A 15,615-nucleotide genomic window follows, 5' to 3' on the forward strand; every position below is an offset into this window, starting at 1 on the left:
CTGAAGCTGTAAGGCAACAACACTACTAATTGTGGCATTCTGTCCTGGTTGAAGAAGGGTCTTGACCCGAAACTTCGCCCATTCCTTCTCTCCAGAGATGCTGCCTCACCCGCTGAATTACTCCAGCATTTTGTGTCTACCTTTGATTTAAGCCAACATCTGCAGTTCTTTCTTGCACTGGTTGATGCATAGCTGGATAACAAAATCTATCTGTGCTAAGGGCTGTACCCGGGAATGCCTACAGGGTCTGGCATCAGTTTCCTTTTAATTTTAAAGATAAAGCAGGCCTTCGGCCCACTGACACATAGAAACATAGAAAATAGGTGCAGGAGTAGGCCATTCGGCCCTTCGAGCCTGCACCGCCATTCAATATGATCATGGCTGATCATCCAACTCAGTATCCTGTACCTGCCTTCTCTCCATACCCCCTGAGCCTGTCCAACCCCTTAAGAATTTTGTAAGTTTCTATAAGATCCCCCCTCAATCTTCTAAATTCCAGCGAGTACAAGCCGAGCGCAACATTGACTGTCAATAACCCATTCACACTAGCTATATATTACTCTAACTTCTCATCCATTTCCTACAGACCAGGGGAAATTCTACAGAAGCCAATTAATCTACAAACCCACATGTCTTTGGGAGCAGGAGAAAATTGGAGCACCCAGAGGAAACCCCAGTGGTCAAAGGGAGAATGTTAACACTCCAGGCAGACAGCAACCGAGACCATGATCGAACCCGGATTTCTGGTGCTGGGAGGCAACAGCACTATTAGTTATGACACTGTGCTGCCTAAATGATATTTGTGATCCACCTAATGTCTGGTGGTCTCACAGCAGAAGGAACCACTCATAAATGATGTTTGCTAACATGCACATCACAAGGTCCAGAAGCTCCTGTTGTAGTCACACAAGCAATATCTATTGTCGGTTATGGGGGCAGGCTACTGTGTAATGTCAGCACGCACCACAGCTTCTTTGTACACGTTGTAATGGAAGACATGGTTATACGGTGCTTGCAAAAAAATATCCTTTAATGTACAAATGTTTTGACTGCAAGTACGTCTGTGTATGTGATGATGAAGTGCATATTTCTGAGCAGGTTGTGGGGAGAGAGAATCTCATAATATTTCAGATATATCTAGAGCACGTCAATCACCAAAGCAGAGAAGGCTATGGAGCGAGTCTTGGAAAATGGGATTAATATCTATAGATACTTGAAGGCTTGTCAGCCATAAGGTCTGTTTGATTCTGTTTTAAATTGAAATGATTTGGACTGTTTTCTTAAATTAATACTTTTGAGTCTAGAAGGATGAGGCATCAGACTTTGAGCTTCAGCAGAAAGGTCAGAGGTGTAGAAAATTCAAACACTGCAGTCAAAAAGAACGTTTTTTAAAAATCATAATGAGTTTGTCAAAAGAATGTATTCACCTACAGCACATGAGCAGTAACCTTTGCAAATAAAAATAAAACTAGACATGCTTCAATTGGGTAATATTTAAATCAGTTTGAGTCTAGTCAGAATGCAGTTTCAAGATATTTAACAAACTGTAGATCCTTACAATGTGTTATCTATGCCTATAATAGAAATCTTTGAACATTTCAAACTAGCCTGAAGACTGCATTAACATCTGCTTTTGTGTAAAATGTCTTCAGATTAACTAAAGTTTAACACTGAAGGAAAATGGCTTGTTAGAGGATTGTTTTCAAACATTGCAGCATTCTTACAAGATTAATCTCCCCCAACAAAGTCACAATGTTTAAAATACCACTCAGGAATGCCTATTGTGTTTAGTAGGCTTTGCTTTAAACCACAAAAATGATGACATTCATTTCAGTAATCAAATGAAAGCAGGGTGTCAACCAACCATGTAGTTTAATAGAGCTTGTAGTAGGAAAGACTCTGTTGCAGAGGTTTAGTCTCACAGGATATTTTTGCAGGATGTAGATCCAGGAATTATAGCATTGGTTTATTTCTTGTCAAGGCAATGCTTGGGGACTTATAGTCACAATCAACCTTCAAGGTTATGAAGACTATAGTCATTAGAACAGAATGGAATGAATAGGTGTTCTGGAGTACTACAAACCTTTAGAGAAACTTTATACTCAGTTATTCACGACAAACATTCTTATTTTATAATAAAATAAAAGCAAATAGTGCTGAAAATCCTAAACAGGCCAGACCCCATCTCCCACACATGCAGACTGACCAACTGAGTATTTGTCCAATTTTCTGCCATCTGCAATTTTTTTATTCATGTTTTATAAATGACCACCATAATGAAGATGATATATCTGGGTCAATTTAGGTACGTGCTCATTTTCAGTTGGCCCTACTTGTACCTTTATGTCAAAGTGTCAAATGCTGAAATCCGAGAGTAGTCTGGTAGGCAAGCTTCACCCATCCAGCATTTCTTCCACTGTCCCCACTTTCCAGTTCTTCATTCAATAATATTCAGAGTTGATGGCATCCATGGAGAAGGAAGCTGCTAATGTTTCAAGTCAATGGCAAGACATGAGAACAGGTAAATTAGACACATGAAAGATGAGTCTGAAGATGGGCCTCGCCCCGAAATGTCACCCATTATTTCTCTCCAGAGATGGTGCCTGTCCCGCTGAGTTACTCCAGCTTTTTGTGTCTATCTTCGGTTTAAACCAGTATCTGCAGTTCCTTCCCACACATGAAAGATGTTTGATCTGTTACATTCCTTGTTTCTTGCTTCACAGATGCTGCCTCACTTTATTTCCAGCATTTTCATTTTTCCTTTGCTTTCAGCTAACATATTGACAATAAATGTTAGTAGCCCCTTCCTGTCCTAAGTTTAAATTATCATTGTTCACTACAAGAGGGGTTTTCGTAGGTTTTACTGAGAAACACAATATCATAATCAGTTCCAACAGTTGAAGGGAAAAGAGGAGGATGTGTATTCATATGATAGCTCCGGTCCAAAAGCACTTCAACTAATGATCTGTAGACCTGGTGTCAAGAAGGCAATGTACCAACTAAATTAAAGACAAAATTCCCATAAAAAGCAATTAAATGGATGATCAGATCATCTGGTGTTGGATAACAAACAAATAATATTTATACCACAAAGTCAAGAAAACCTGTGGAAACTCCTGTTCTTGTTCAAATGAGGTCATGTTTTCTTACACACCAGCCTGATTATTACCTTATCAGAAATACAATACCTCTGACTGTTCTGTAGTCCTGTTTCAATATGTATAAGTGCAGCCCAGATTCGGTGCTCGTCTCTGGAGTGGTATTTAGAAACACAACCTTCTGCCTGGAAAGCAACTAAGCTATTTAATGTGTACATTTACCACCGGTTGACCTTCAGCACGTATTTCCAAGCAGTGGGTCACTGGATGGAAATCAATCTAACATGCAAGTCTGTTATAGCATCAATTATCAAGAGAGTTAAAATCAGTCAGCTTAGCAAAGAGCCAGGATCAAATCTACAAACTAATTGGTCTGTACACAAAGCAAGGAGAGAATGTCCTTACCCAGGGGACCATTGAGTGAGCACATAATATTTGTCTTAAGTGAAAGCTGAATCTGTTAAACTGAGTTGAAATAGGGAGACGTTGAATGTGGGGGCATGATACAAAAAAGAAAATCATGGTGTGAAATAGGAGAAATGACAGAACAAAAAAGCTAAACAAAAACACACTGTCCAACTGTGCTGAACACGCAACTGGTTAGAAAATGGTCTGGCTGACTGTATCAATGATTTTAATGCATGCAAAATAGAGGACAAAGATGTTTCAAATTTTGCAGCACCAATCCTCAACTTCACGTGAAATGTAAATTATGCGCCAAATTGCAATGATCACAGGCATGTAATTACATGGGGGAAGCTCGTAAGTTGCTAGCTAACGTCTTCTTCTCTGGGTGCTCTCCATTAAGAAAACAAAAAACTGTTAAGCATTAATGTGAAATCCACTAAACAAAATGCTTGTCCATTCAAGTATAAGAAAGTTTTAACGATTTAACAAATCTTAATAACTGTAAAATAAACTGATATTAAAAATTTACACCTGAACTCATTCCTTCAGATTTTAATTAAAGTTGGGGGCATTTAGCTAATTTTTCTTGCAATGCTTTCTTTTCCTCTCTGTTTTCATTTCTGTATTTAGTTTAACGTTGAATTGAATATTCCAACTTATATTTTCTGATTTTCTACATCCTTCAACTGGTTAAAGAGGAACACTGTGACTTGGTTTGCTCGGGTGACCTAAATTCCTTGCATTAGATCCTTCCAATAAAATTAATTTCAAATTGGGTAACAGATGTTAGATAATAAATTGGCGGCCCACATAACTGATGTGCTGCAATGCTCACTGGAAAAGGAATGAGATGTTGATAAAGCAGACGACAATTCCAACTATAGAAACAGGGAACTACAAAGAAAGACACAGTGCTGGAGTCATACAGCATCTTTGGAGAACATGAATATGGTCCAAATACCATAGGCTGCTGTGGCGAAAGCTGCAAATTCCAAGCATGTTTTTCAAACCATATGCAAAATATAACATAGCTGTCTAATTCAAACAATTTGTAAAATAACCTGTTTTTATTTTAGTCAATGAAATCTCACTCTCCCATGTTTTTTTTTTTCTTGAGATGGTGCAGTATCAATATAGACCTCTGCATCCGATGAAGCATCCACATAAGCTTCCAATGATAAACTGACAGGAAGCTGGTCAAAAACAAAGCCCGAGGAAATTGTGTAGCATTAGAAAATGTATACATTTTGAATTATCAAAGATAAATATTTACAAAAACCTCTTACAAAATATCCCAAGTTCACATTTTTTTCCTGAAGAATTCTTTTCATATCACATATGAAAATATAATATTCTGCAATTATTCTACAAGGAATTAACAATTTGATATAAAATATTCATCTTGTGGTTTGTCATCCCATCTTCATGGTAAGCTAAAATTACATTCAATATTATTTCCTAAATGTCAAATTTCTGATAAGAAAACATAATTCCAAAACAAGGTTTACAAAAAACATAAATAGGCTATGTTAGAGCAAAGGAGACATAATTGTGCTTAGGCTGGTACAAGCTAAGTTGCATGCTCACTGCAGATGGACACTGTTCACTGTTTTGGCAAGATATGTTGGGGGAGGAAGATATTAAAAAAGCTGTACCATCAAGCAATTTAACTTAATTCACCACTTTCAAGAGAGTGTACCTAACTGTGGGAATGTTTTGGAGAACAGTGAATTGTTTATTTCCAGGTACATCACATGGTTGAAAAATATGGTATAGCAGAAAAAGCTGAATTGGATTTACGCCTCTTGACGGATCCTTAAAACTGCAGCACAATTCGCTTTCCCTCCATCAGCATCTTTTGAGGGAGAAACCAAGCTCATGATTCGGATCAATGAAGATCAACTGTTTCTCTCTTCACAGATGCTACCTGATCCATTGTGTATTTCCAGCCCTGTTATTAATTCAGATCTCCATCTGCAGCATTTTCTTTTTGTGCAACTTTCATTCATGCTGGTTTTGGAACCAAACCATGAGGGGTGGTTCAATTCCTGGACAACTGGTCACCGAAACCAATGTTCAGTAAGGTTTAAAGGTGACTACCCATGTTTAATTGGTTACTTAATCTAACCCTCACTGAAATATCTGCTGAGCATTGACCGAGATGGTAATTATTAAGAAGAGCCTCGGAACTCGAGTTCAAGGCACATCTAAATAATTTTAACTAGACAGTCAAAGAACAATAAAGATGGACAAAGGGAGAAAAGTGTAAGTGAAGTTTCAAACTTGCATCAAAACATACGACTAGAAAATCATTGCACCATTTAGGTCCCTTGATTACTTCTCTGGTATTGATGCTTAGATCTAAAATAACATTCTTTCAAATTGTAACTGACAATGATGGCCTGGACACAGTATTAAATATTCTGAATCAATAACTGCTTATTTACAATCCTTCACGATTAGATTGGCCAAACGCCAGTCCAACATGTGAGAGATACAGTAGATATTGCTTTCTACATTATTTACAGATCTGTCGGCTCTGTTTTAACCATTGCAGGAGTGGATATGGCACTTAGACAAGAAGTCACATTACTAGGGTAGTAAAGTAAGCTTTCTGCATGTGCAAATGTCTGGGAATTATCCAGTTTTAGAAATGGCATGGTATCGTGGAGATCCGTATCCAGGAGGGTGTTATCTTGATCATGTTTGTGGTCTGGGTGCAGGGTTGATACTGAGCACTCGTCATTGGCTTCCAGTTTCACCACAGGAGTGAGAGCACAATTCAGGCTCTGTGACAATGAACTGTTGAGGTTCTCAGAGCCTTGAACGATAGTTTCAAAGTGTCTGTCCATTCCTTCCATCTTTATGACAGACGTTGCGATACCATTGGGATTGCTCAGCAGCACAGTGTTGAGATGCTGATAGTTGGACTCGTCGTCCACTAGAGGACCAGGCTCCACCACCATTTTGACTCTGGGAATGGGGTCATGTGCACTCGAGACCACGCCTTGAAATTCAGAAGTGTCCAGAATATGTTCGGGTGGTTTAAGCACCGTGGCAATTACACTCCCCGAACGGTGTGCAACCACAGGCTGACCAACGCTGTTGAGGGTCACCAGTTGTGTGATGCCATCAAGGGAAGGTTGCACACAATTATTTATGACTGTCTGAAATCCACTATCAGATAATGAAAGACTGGAGGCAATGAGCTGGGCCTGCTGGGCCTCAGTGAAGCCAAATCCATTTATTGTGGGAGACAAAGTGGCCTGGATTGTGACAGTTTCCTTAGATCCTTCTGAACAAGGAATGGCACGTAAAATAATTTTGGAAGGACAGCGGTCTGTTCCAGACAGCATGGAAGTAAGTGGTATAGTCTGCAACATCAAAGTACCAACAGCATGTGCACCAGAAGTCATCATCATAGGAACGTGGCTTGGAACGCTTATTGTCCTGTTTGAGGTAAGAAGAAGAAAACATTCATTAAGCATCTTGTTATCGCCAGCACAACCAGTCAGCAGGATTCTAAGAGGCAGATCAATGGCAGGATGGAATTAGGTGCCCTTCACGGTTTTAACTACTCTCTGTACTTGCAAATTATTTAGACGAGGGACTGGTAAGTCATGCATTCATGTTTGGTAAAGGGATGTGCAGACAGCAGCTCTAAATTAAAAATATATTAATTAATCCAAATTTGAGGGCAATAAAAGATAACATTCTCTTTGACCTAAATGCTCGCGTCAGCTCCATATTTAAATATCACGAAATGCACCACAATGAGTAAACATCACATTTGTCCACATTGCATTCTTTCTGCCATGTTCTCATACACTTTCTTAGCTTGTCTTCCTGAAGTCTAATTTAATTTTGTTCTGGCAACAAATTGCATCCCTTGCCAAATTGTTTACATAGGAGGTGAACAGCAAGAGCCAAGCACCTGACATTGTACTGTCCCAATTCAGTTCATTAATTCCAATTTTAAGTGTTCCAATCTTATTAACGGACCTCTAGTGGCGAACCTCATCGAAACCTTTCCCAAAAAATCAATGCACACCTTCCACTGGTTCTCCCTTATCTGTTCCACTAGACACATTCTCAAGGAATTCCAACAGGTTAGTGAAACATGAATTCCCTTTCTAATATCCATGCTGACTTTGCTAAATCCAATTACTATTTTCCAGGTCCATTTTAGACCAGTGCTGCTGATTAAATCCGTCTATGGTTTTTTTCTTTTTCTGTTTTTAGTAATTGTGGTTGCATCTGCAGGAATAATTCCAAATCTATAAAATGTTGAAAGATGATATTCAATGTATTCACTATCTCTAGCGTTCCATCCTCTAGGAAGTAGTTCATCGGGTTCTTTTTATACAACTCCAGTATTTGATTTCTCTGTCATATAATTACTCCCCAATGTAAAGTCTCCCCTCAATGCCTGTAAGAAATCCCTATTTACCATCACTGGTCATTTCCTTTTTACATAAAAATAAACCATCTTACAGTCAGTTTGTTTATACTTTATGTCACTCAGCAGTTTTCTCTCAAATTATATTTTACTGTATCAATTTCTTGATTCTTCTTGGGTAAGTTCTAAAATAGTCTCAACCCTCACAATTAATGTTATTTCCAAAAACTTTAAAAGTCTCTTTTTTTGGATAAAATACTATCTTTAATTTCTCCTCAACCAAGATTAGACCAATTTTCCTGTTTGATTATTGAGCCTTAAAGCAGTTTTTCATTTGCAAATCATGTTTTTTAAATTATTATACAAACCACTTTCTGTTTACTGTCATATCCTTTATTGCAATTTTTCAAGCAATCCACAATTCTCATCCTCCATAGTATTGTTTGTTTAAATTGAAAACCCGAGTTTAACTGGTTACATCATGGTCTGGTACAGCTTTTCCAACGCACAGAAACAGGGAGGCTGCAGGATGTGGTGGATTCAGATCACGGACACAGTTCTCCCCACCATCAAAAGCAACTAAATGAGGCACTATCTCCAGCCAGTGACATCTATAATCAAGAATCTCCACCATCTAGGCCATGCCCTCTACTCGCTGCCATCATTGAGCAGGAGGTATAAGAGCCAGAAGTCACACACCAGTAGGTTCAGGAACAACTACTCTCCGACAACTATCAGATTCTTCAACCGATCCGCACACCCTTAATCCCAACGGAATTCTACAGACCGCTTCTTGCACTACCATGAACTTGTGTTCTAATTGTGTATTTTCACACTAATGTCTTGTTTTTATTTGCAGGCTTTTTCTTTTCATTGGTTTGTAGAATTTATGTGCATTTTATATTTCTCTGTGTTTGTCATAGTCTACGTGCCACTGCAGCAAAATGTTTAATTATGCCTGTACATCATTGCACTTGTGCATATGACAATAAACTCGACTGGGCTTGACATGACTACATTATGTTCAAACTCAATGTAAAATTTAATTGCGGTCACACTTCCATAAAATTCCCTTGACCACAAGATTATTAATTACTTCTTTTTTATTGCACAATACATGATCCAAATTAGTTTGTTAGTTAGTCCCTCAAGTAAATGTTTTAGAAACCCATCTTGCTTATATTCAATGAATTCCTCCTTCACCGTATTATGTTAATTTGATGTGAATGTATGTAGAGTGTTGGTCTGGGGAGTTTAGGGGTTTCAGAAAGATATCCAGAGTTTGCTTGTTAAATTATAATACAGAGTTGATGTGGACAAGCTTTTCCCTTTGAGAATAGGGAAGATTCAAACAAGAGGACATGACTTCAGAATTAAGGGACAGAAGTTTAGGGGTAATATGAGGGGGAACTTCTTTACTCAGAGAGTGGTAGCGGTGTGGAATGAGCTTCCAGTGGAAGTGGTGGAGGCAGGTTCATTGGTATCATTTAAAAATAAATTGGATAGGCATATGGATGAGAAGGGAATAGAGGGTTATGGTATGAGTGCAGGCAGGTGGGACTAAGAGAAAAAAAGTTGTTCGGCACGGACTTGTAGGGCCGAGATGGCCTGTTTCCGTGCTGTAATTGTTATATGGTTGTTATATGGTTATAAGAGAATGTAAATTGTGGACAAATTAGGTCAATATATTGAACATGTTTCTGGAAACCAAATAAAGTTATATAGAGCACCACCACCCATAGTTCACTTCTTGTAATGATTTTGGAAGAAAAGGTTAATAAACTTTGAGGGTGGTGTAATATTACATTTTGCATCAATGCAAGAGCTTCCTGAATTACAAATAATGACTGTTACAAGAAAACTCATTGTTACCTGATCGTCTGTGCAGCTGAAGACATAGTTACAGAAGCTCTGGTCACATCTGGCAGTCCTTGCTGAAGGACTTGATTGCTCTGTGGCCCCTGCATGGTTGTTAAGATGTGGCCCTGTTGCCCTCCTCTTTTCTGAGTGGGCTGAGTCAGCGACTCTGTGGGCTCTTGCTTAATGTGCTGCACCAGCACTGACTGTGGCACAGTTGCCACCTTGCCTACATTCTGCAACTGGAGGATTCCATGGGTGGCATTTTTCCTCTTCGTCGGCAATGAATAATCTGATGAGGTCATCATGTTAGGTGTGACATGCTCAGTTGAGTCATCGTCAATGACCACCAGATCCTTGGGCATCTCTTTGAACTGATACACCAGCCGTTGACCTTCCACCTTGGCCAAGATCCCTCTCTGGTAGTAATATCTAAAAGGAACAATGGCCATTCAGAATTTAACTCATCACCTTATATTATAAGATAAAGGAAACAGGCCAGAAACGTTAATTAGGACCTGGTCAGAATAATGCTTAAACAAATACTAGGACGGACAATGCAATTATTCAACTATTACAGAGTGATCTAACCAGACAAATTTGGCCATTTTGTAAGGTGCAGTCTTACTCACCTCAGGGCTCTGCCCATTGTTTCATAATTCATATCTGGTTTATTTTTGTGCTTTCCCCATAATTTTGACACTGCCTTCGAGTCCACAAGCTTAAAAATACCCTTTTCTCTCTGCGTCCACTTGATATACTTTGGACAAGTGTTCTTATCTTGCAAGAGAGCCAGCAGGAACTCCCAGAGATAAATCGTGTTCCCTGGAAAAGGAAAAAGGTGAGAGAAATGGATGAGCATCGCCATTTGATTACCACACACAACAAACTGTGCAATACAAAGGCAATGGTCAAGGCATACAGTGCATTGAGAAAGTATTCAGACCCCTTCACTTTTTCCACTTTTTGTTACGTTACAGCCTAGTTCTGAAATGGAGTAAATTCATTATTTTATCATCAATCTACATGCAATACCCCATAATAAAAAAGAGAAAACAGGTGTGTAGAAATTTTTACAAAGTAATTAAAAAGAAATAACTGAAATATCATATTTACATAAGTATTCAGACCCTTTACTCAGTACTTTGTTGAGGCACCTTTGGCAGCGATTACAGTCTCAAGTCTGCTGGAGAAACTCAGCGGGTGAGGCAGTTTCTATGGAGCGAAGGAAATAGGCAACGTTTCAGGTCGAAACCCTTCTTCGACCTGAAATATTGCCTATTTCCTTGGCTCCATAGATGCTGCCTCACCCGCTGAGTTTCTCCAGCATTTCTGTCTACCTTCGATTTTCCAGCATCTGCAGTTCCTTCTTAAACAGCCTCGTCTTCTTGGTAAGGACGCTACAAGCTTGGCACACCTGTATTTGGGTAATTTCTCTCATTCTTCTATGCAGATCCTCTCAAGCTCTGTCAGGTTGGATGGGGCGCGTCGATGCACAGCTATTTTCAGGTCCCTCCAGAGATGTTCGATCGGGTTCAAGTCCGGGCTCTGACTGGGCCACTCAAGGACATTCACAGACTTGTCACAAAGCCACTCCTGTGTTGTCTTGGCTTGGTGCTTAGGGTCATTGTCCTGTTGGAAAGTGAACCTCCGCCCCAGTCTGAGGTCCGGAACGCTCTGGAGCAGGTTTTCATCAAGGATCTCTCTGTACTTTGCTCTGTTCATCTTTCCCTCGATCCTGACTAGTCTCCCAGTCCCTGCCGCTGAAAAACTTCCCCACAGCATGATGCTGCTGTCACCACACTTCACTGTAGGTATGGTATTGGCCAGGTGATGAGCAGTGCCTGGTTTCCTCCAGACGTGATGCTTGGCATTCAGGCCAAAGAGTTCAATCTTGATTTAATCAGACCAGAGAATCTTGTTTCTCATGCCTTTTGGAAAAATCCAAATGGGCTGTCATGTGCCTTTTACTGAATAGTGGCTTCCGTCTGGCCACTCTACCATAAAGGTCTGATTGGTGGAGTGCTGCAGATATAGTTGTCCTTCTGGAAAGTTCACCCATCTCCACAGAGGAACTCAGGAGCTCTGTCAGAGTGACCATCAGGTTCAAGGTCACCTCCTGACCAAGGCCCTTCTCCGTCGTTTGCTCAGTTTGGCCGGGTGGCCAGCTCTATGAAGAGTCCTAGTGATTCCAAAGATCTTCCATTTAAGAATGACGGAGGCCTCTTCGGGACGAGCAATGCTGCAGAAATTGGTTTAAATCCTTCCCCAGATCTGTGTCTCGCCACAATCCTGTCTACGGACAATTCCTTCGTCTTCATGGCTTGGTTTTTGCTCTGACATGCACTGTCAACTATGGGACATTATATAGACAGGTTACCTTTCCAAATCATGTCCAATCAATTTAATTTACCACTGGTTGACTCCAATCAAGTTGTGGAAACATCTCAAGGATAATCAATGGAAACAGGATGAACCCAAGCTCAATTTTGAGTGTCTTAGCAAAGGGTCTGAATATTTATGTAAATGTGATATTTCAGTTATTTCTTTTTAATTATTTTGCAAACAGTTCTAAACACCTGTTTTCACATTTTTATTATGGGGTATTGTGTAGATTCATGATTTAAAAAAATGAATTCAATCCATTTTAGAATAAGGCTGTAACGTAACAAAATTTGGAAAACGTGTAGGGGTCTGAATACTTTCTGAATGCACTGTACACTTTTTAAGTGCAGCATAGTTTTTGACAAAGATTTATCAAAAATAAGTCAGGATTGGCCCTTCCAACGTTTCTCAATTATATCTTCTCGCTTGGTTAACCTGATCACATTTTCTGTATTTGTAAGGAAGCTGACATTCACCTCCTGACTAACTAGCACTACCTCGAATCCCTGGCCTTTTGCAAAAGAGTTATTTTATTTGCAATAAAATATCCATTGATTTTTTGTTACAGAAATCTCACACCTTGAAATCATTTTATTATCCAATCATTTATTGGCTCCTTGGATGAAATATTTAGTAAATAGTGTGCCACTGCTTCAATTAATATTAAGCACCTACTCTAGACTCCATTTGATTTACTGATTTTGGCAAGAAAAGGTCCTGAATATATAATATCAGAAATAGAAGGTTGCTGACTGTGTTACCTTGTTGCTGGCAATATAACAATGGACCAATGGAATTCTTAGTAGTAATGATCGAAAACAGAGATTCAGCAGGGTGGTACAGTCACACAGTGGTAGAGTTGCTGAGTTACAGTGCCAGTGACCTGGGTTTGATCCTGACTACAGGTGCTATCTATACAGAGTTCGCACATTCTCTCTGGGACCGCGTGGGTTTTCTCTGCATGCTCCAGTTTCTTCCCACTTTCCTGCACACTGGGGACAACTTACAGAAACCAAATAACCTACAAACCATTATTATTACAGTAAAGCTCATTGTTACTGCTTGTCTGCGCAGATGAAGACATAGTTACAGAAGCTCTGGACACATCTGGCAGTCCATGCTGAAGGTACACAAAAATGCTGGAGAAACTCAGCGGGTGCAGCAGCATCTATGGAGCGAAGGAAATAGGCGACGTTTCGGGCCGAAACCCTTCTTCAGACTAATGGGGGGAGAAGGAAGGAAAAAGGGAGGAGGAGGAGACCGAGGGCGGAGGGATGGGAGGAGACAACTCAAGGGTTAAGGAAGGGGAGGAGACAGCAAGGGCTAGCAAAATTGGGAGAATTCAACGTTCATGTCAACCGGACGCAAGCAACCCAGGCGGAATATGAGGTGCTGGTCTTGCTGAAGGACTTGATTGCTCTGTAGCCCCTGTATGGTTAGTAAAATTGGGCTCAGCTTCCCTCCTGTTTTCTGAGCTGGTCGAGCCTAAATAACCTAAATTGTCCCTTGTGTGTAGGATATAACTATTGTATGGCTGATCTTTGGTCAGTATGCACTCGGTGGGCCAAAGGGTTAAGGCCGAAGGGTTGCCCCTAAATTTACGTCTACTTGACTTCAATTGGATCAAGGCTAATTTTGATGGCAGTAGAAATCTATATTACTAAAAGTCTGTTCTTGATCGGTTTTAGCGATCTGTGCTGCGATTTCCGAGAGAACACAGACACCTACGGCCGTCATTTTTGGCCACCTCGCTCAGAACCCCCCTCTGCCGCATGTGTGCCGAAGATTTTTCCAATCGATGAAAAATGACAGATATATTAATGATTTTACAAAATGCCCCATTCTCTCTGCTGCCCCCGCTGGTGGCAGGGGGGATGGACTATAAAACCAGTAAGTGGCGTGCATCAATTAGTCTGCAAGCTGGAGGAAGGCAGAGGGTCACGTTTCTCTGAGCTGTGAGTAACACTGAACACATGTCCACACAACTGTGAGTAAGTACCCTTAATGTGGTTTGAAAATGAAAATATTGTTAAAGTAAAAGACCACTGCCTGCAAATGGTTATTTGGGGGGTTTGGGTTGAAGTAAAAAAGGCACTCACTCTCCCCCCCCTCTCCCCCCCCCCCCCCTCCTATCCCGCCCTCCTCTCCCCTCCCCCCCCCTCTCCTCTCCCCCTCCTCTCCTCTCCCCCCTCTCCTCTCCCCCCTCTCCTCTCCCCCCTCCTCTCCCTCTTTTCCCCTTTCCTCTCCCCCCTCTCCTCCACACCCCACCCCTACCCCCTTCCCTCCACCCCCTCCCCCTCCCTGCCCCCCCACCTCTCCCCTCACCTCCCCCCCTCTCCTCTCCTCCCCCCCCCCCCTCCTCTCCCCCCCTCCTCTCCTCTCCACTCCCCCCCTCCTCTCTCTCCTCTCCACTCCCCCCTCTCTCTCTCCTCTCTTTTTGTCCCCTTCCTCCCCACCATTCCCTCCTCCACCATCCCTCTCCTAAACTTCCCTCCCCTCCACACCCCTACCCCTTCCCTCCACCCACCCTGCCCCTCCCTGCTCCCCCACCTCTCCCCCCTCACCTCACCACCCTCTCAGCACACCCCCCCTCTCTCCCCTCTCCTCCCCCTCTCGTCTCCCCCCCCTCTCCCCCTCCCTCCCCTCTCCTCCCCCCCTCCTCCTCAACCCCCTCCCCTCCTCCTCCCCTCCCCTCCTCTCCCCTCCCCCCCTCTCCTCTCCCCCTCTCTCTTTCTCCCCTCTTTTTCTCCCCCACCTCTCCCCTCCATCCCCTCCCCCAACCTCCCTCCCCTAAACCCACCTCCCCTCCACACACCCCGATCCTCTTCCCTCCACCTTCCCTGCTCCCCACCTCTCCCCCTCCCCTCACCTCTCCCCCCCCCCTCCCCTCGCCTCTCCCCCCCTCCCCTCGCCTCTCCCCCCCTCTAGTATAATTAATTATAATTAGATATAATATCAAGGGGTGTAATTAGCATGAGTGCGGGGGGATAGTTAGTGTGTGTGACGCTGCATGCCGCCTCCCCACCCCAAAATCGCACGTTGGGGGAACAGACCCAACGGGTCTGCACTTGGTCTAGTAACTTATAAAAGTTGATTTGGAGAGGCTGTTTGTAGGTAAAAGGATGCCTGGAAAATGGGAGGCTTTAATAAGTAAAATGGAGAGTTCAGTCCAGCTTGTTCCTGTTAGAGTGAAGACCTGAGTTTGCAGGGTTAGAGAACCCTTGTTAAGGCTCTGGTCTGGAATAAAGAGGCATATGTCAGATGTAGGAAACTAGGATCAAGCGATTGCCTTGAGGTTTACAGAGAGCGTAGTATATTTAAGAAGGAAATCAGGATGACAAAATAAAGACATGATACATCTGCAGCAGATGAGTTAAAGAAGCATCCCAAGAAAGTCTATGTACATTAAAAGCAAAACAGGAATGAGGGGGAGAGAATAGCAGCCCTTTAGCATCAATGTTTTATCTA

The 15,615-nt window shown here is 41.7% G+C and overlaps 1 protein-coding gene across 8 annotated transcripts in view; it reads right to left on the reverse strand.

Moving 5' to 3' along the window:
- Window positions 1–2,245: 2,245 nt before the first annotated feature.
- The window catches only part of elf1 (E74-like ETS transcription factor 1), a 264,463-nt gene continuing 251,093 nt past the window's right edge, over window positions 2,246–15,615 (reverse strand). For 7 of the 8 annotated variants that reach the window (XM_055643909.1, XM_055643904.1, XM_055643906.1 and 4 more), the window contains 3 exons: window positions 10,395–10,587; window positions 9,778–10,194; window positions 2,251–6,956 (listed from right to left, as the gene is read on the reverse strand). In XM_055643909.1, the coding sequence (XP_055499884.1) occupies window positions 6,029–6,956; window positions 9,778–10,194; window positions 10,395–10,587 (1,538 nt within the window). In that variant the 3' untranslated portion in view covers window positions 2,251–6,028. Of the gene's footprint in view, window positions 6,957–9,777; window positions 10,195–10,394; window positions 10,588–15,615 lie in introns of all 8 variants that reach the window. The other variant, XM_055643911.1, reaches the window with a different exon arrangement.

The sequence above is a fragment of the Leucoraja erinacea genome, chromosome 12 (genome assembly GCF_028641065.1).
Source record: "Leucoraja erinacea ecotype New England chromosome 12, Leri_hhj_1, whole genome shotgun sequence".
In the NCBI taxonomy this organism is placed as follows: domain Eukaryota; kingdom Metazoa; phylum Chordata; class Chondrichthyes; order Rajiformes; family Rajidae; genus Leucoraja; species Leucoraja erinaceus.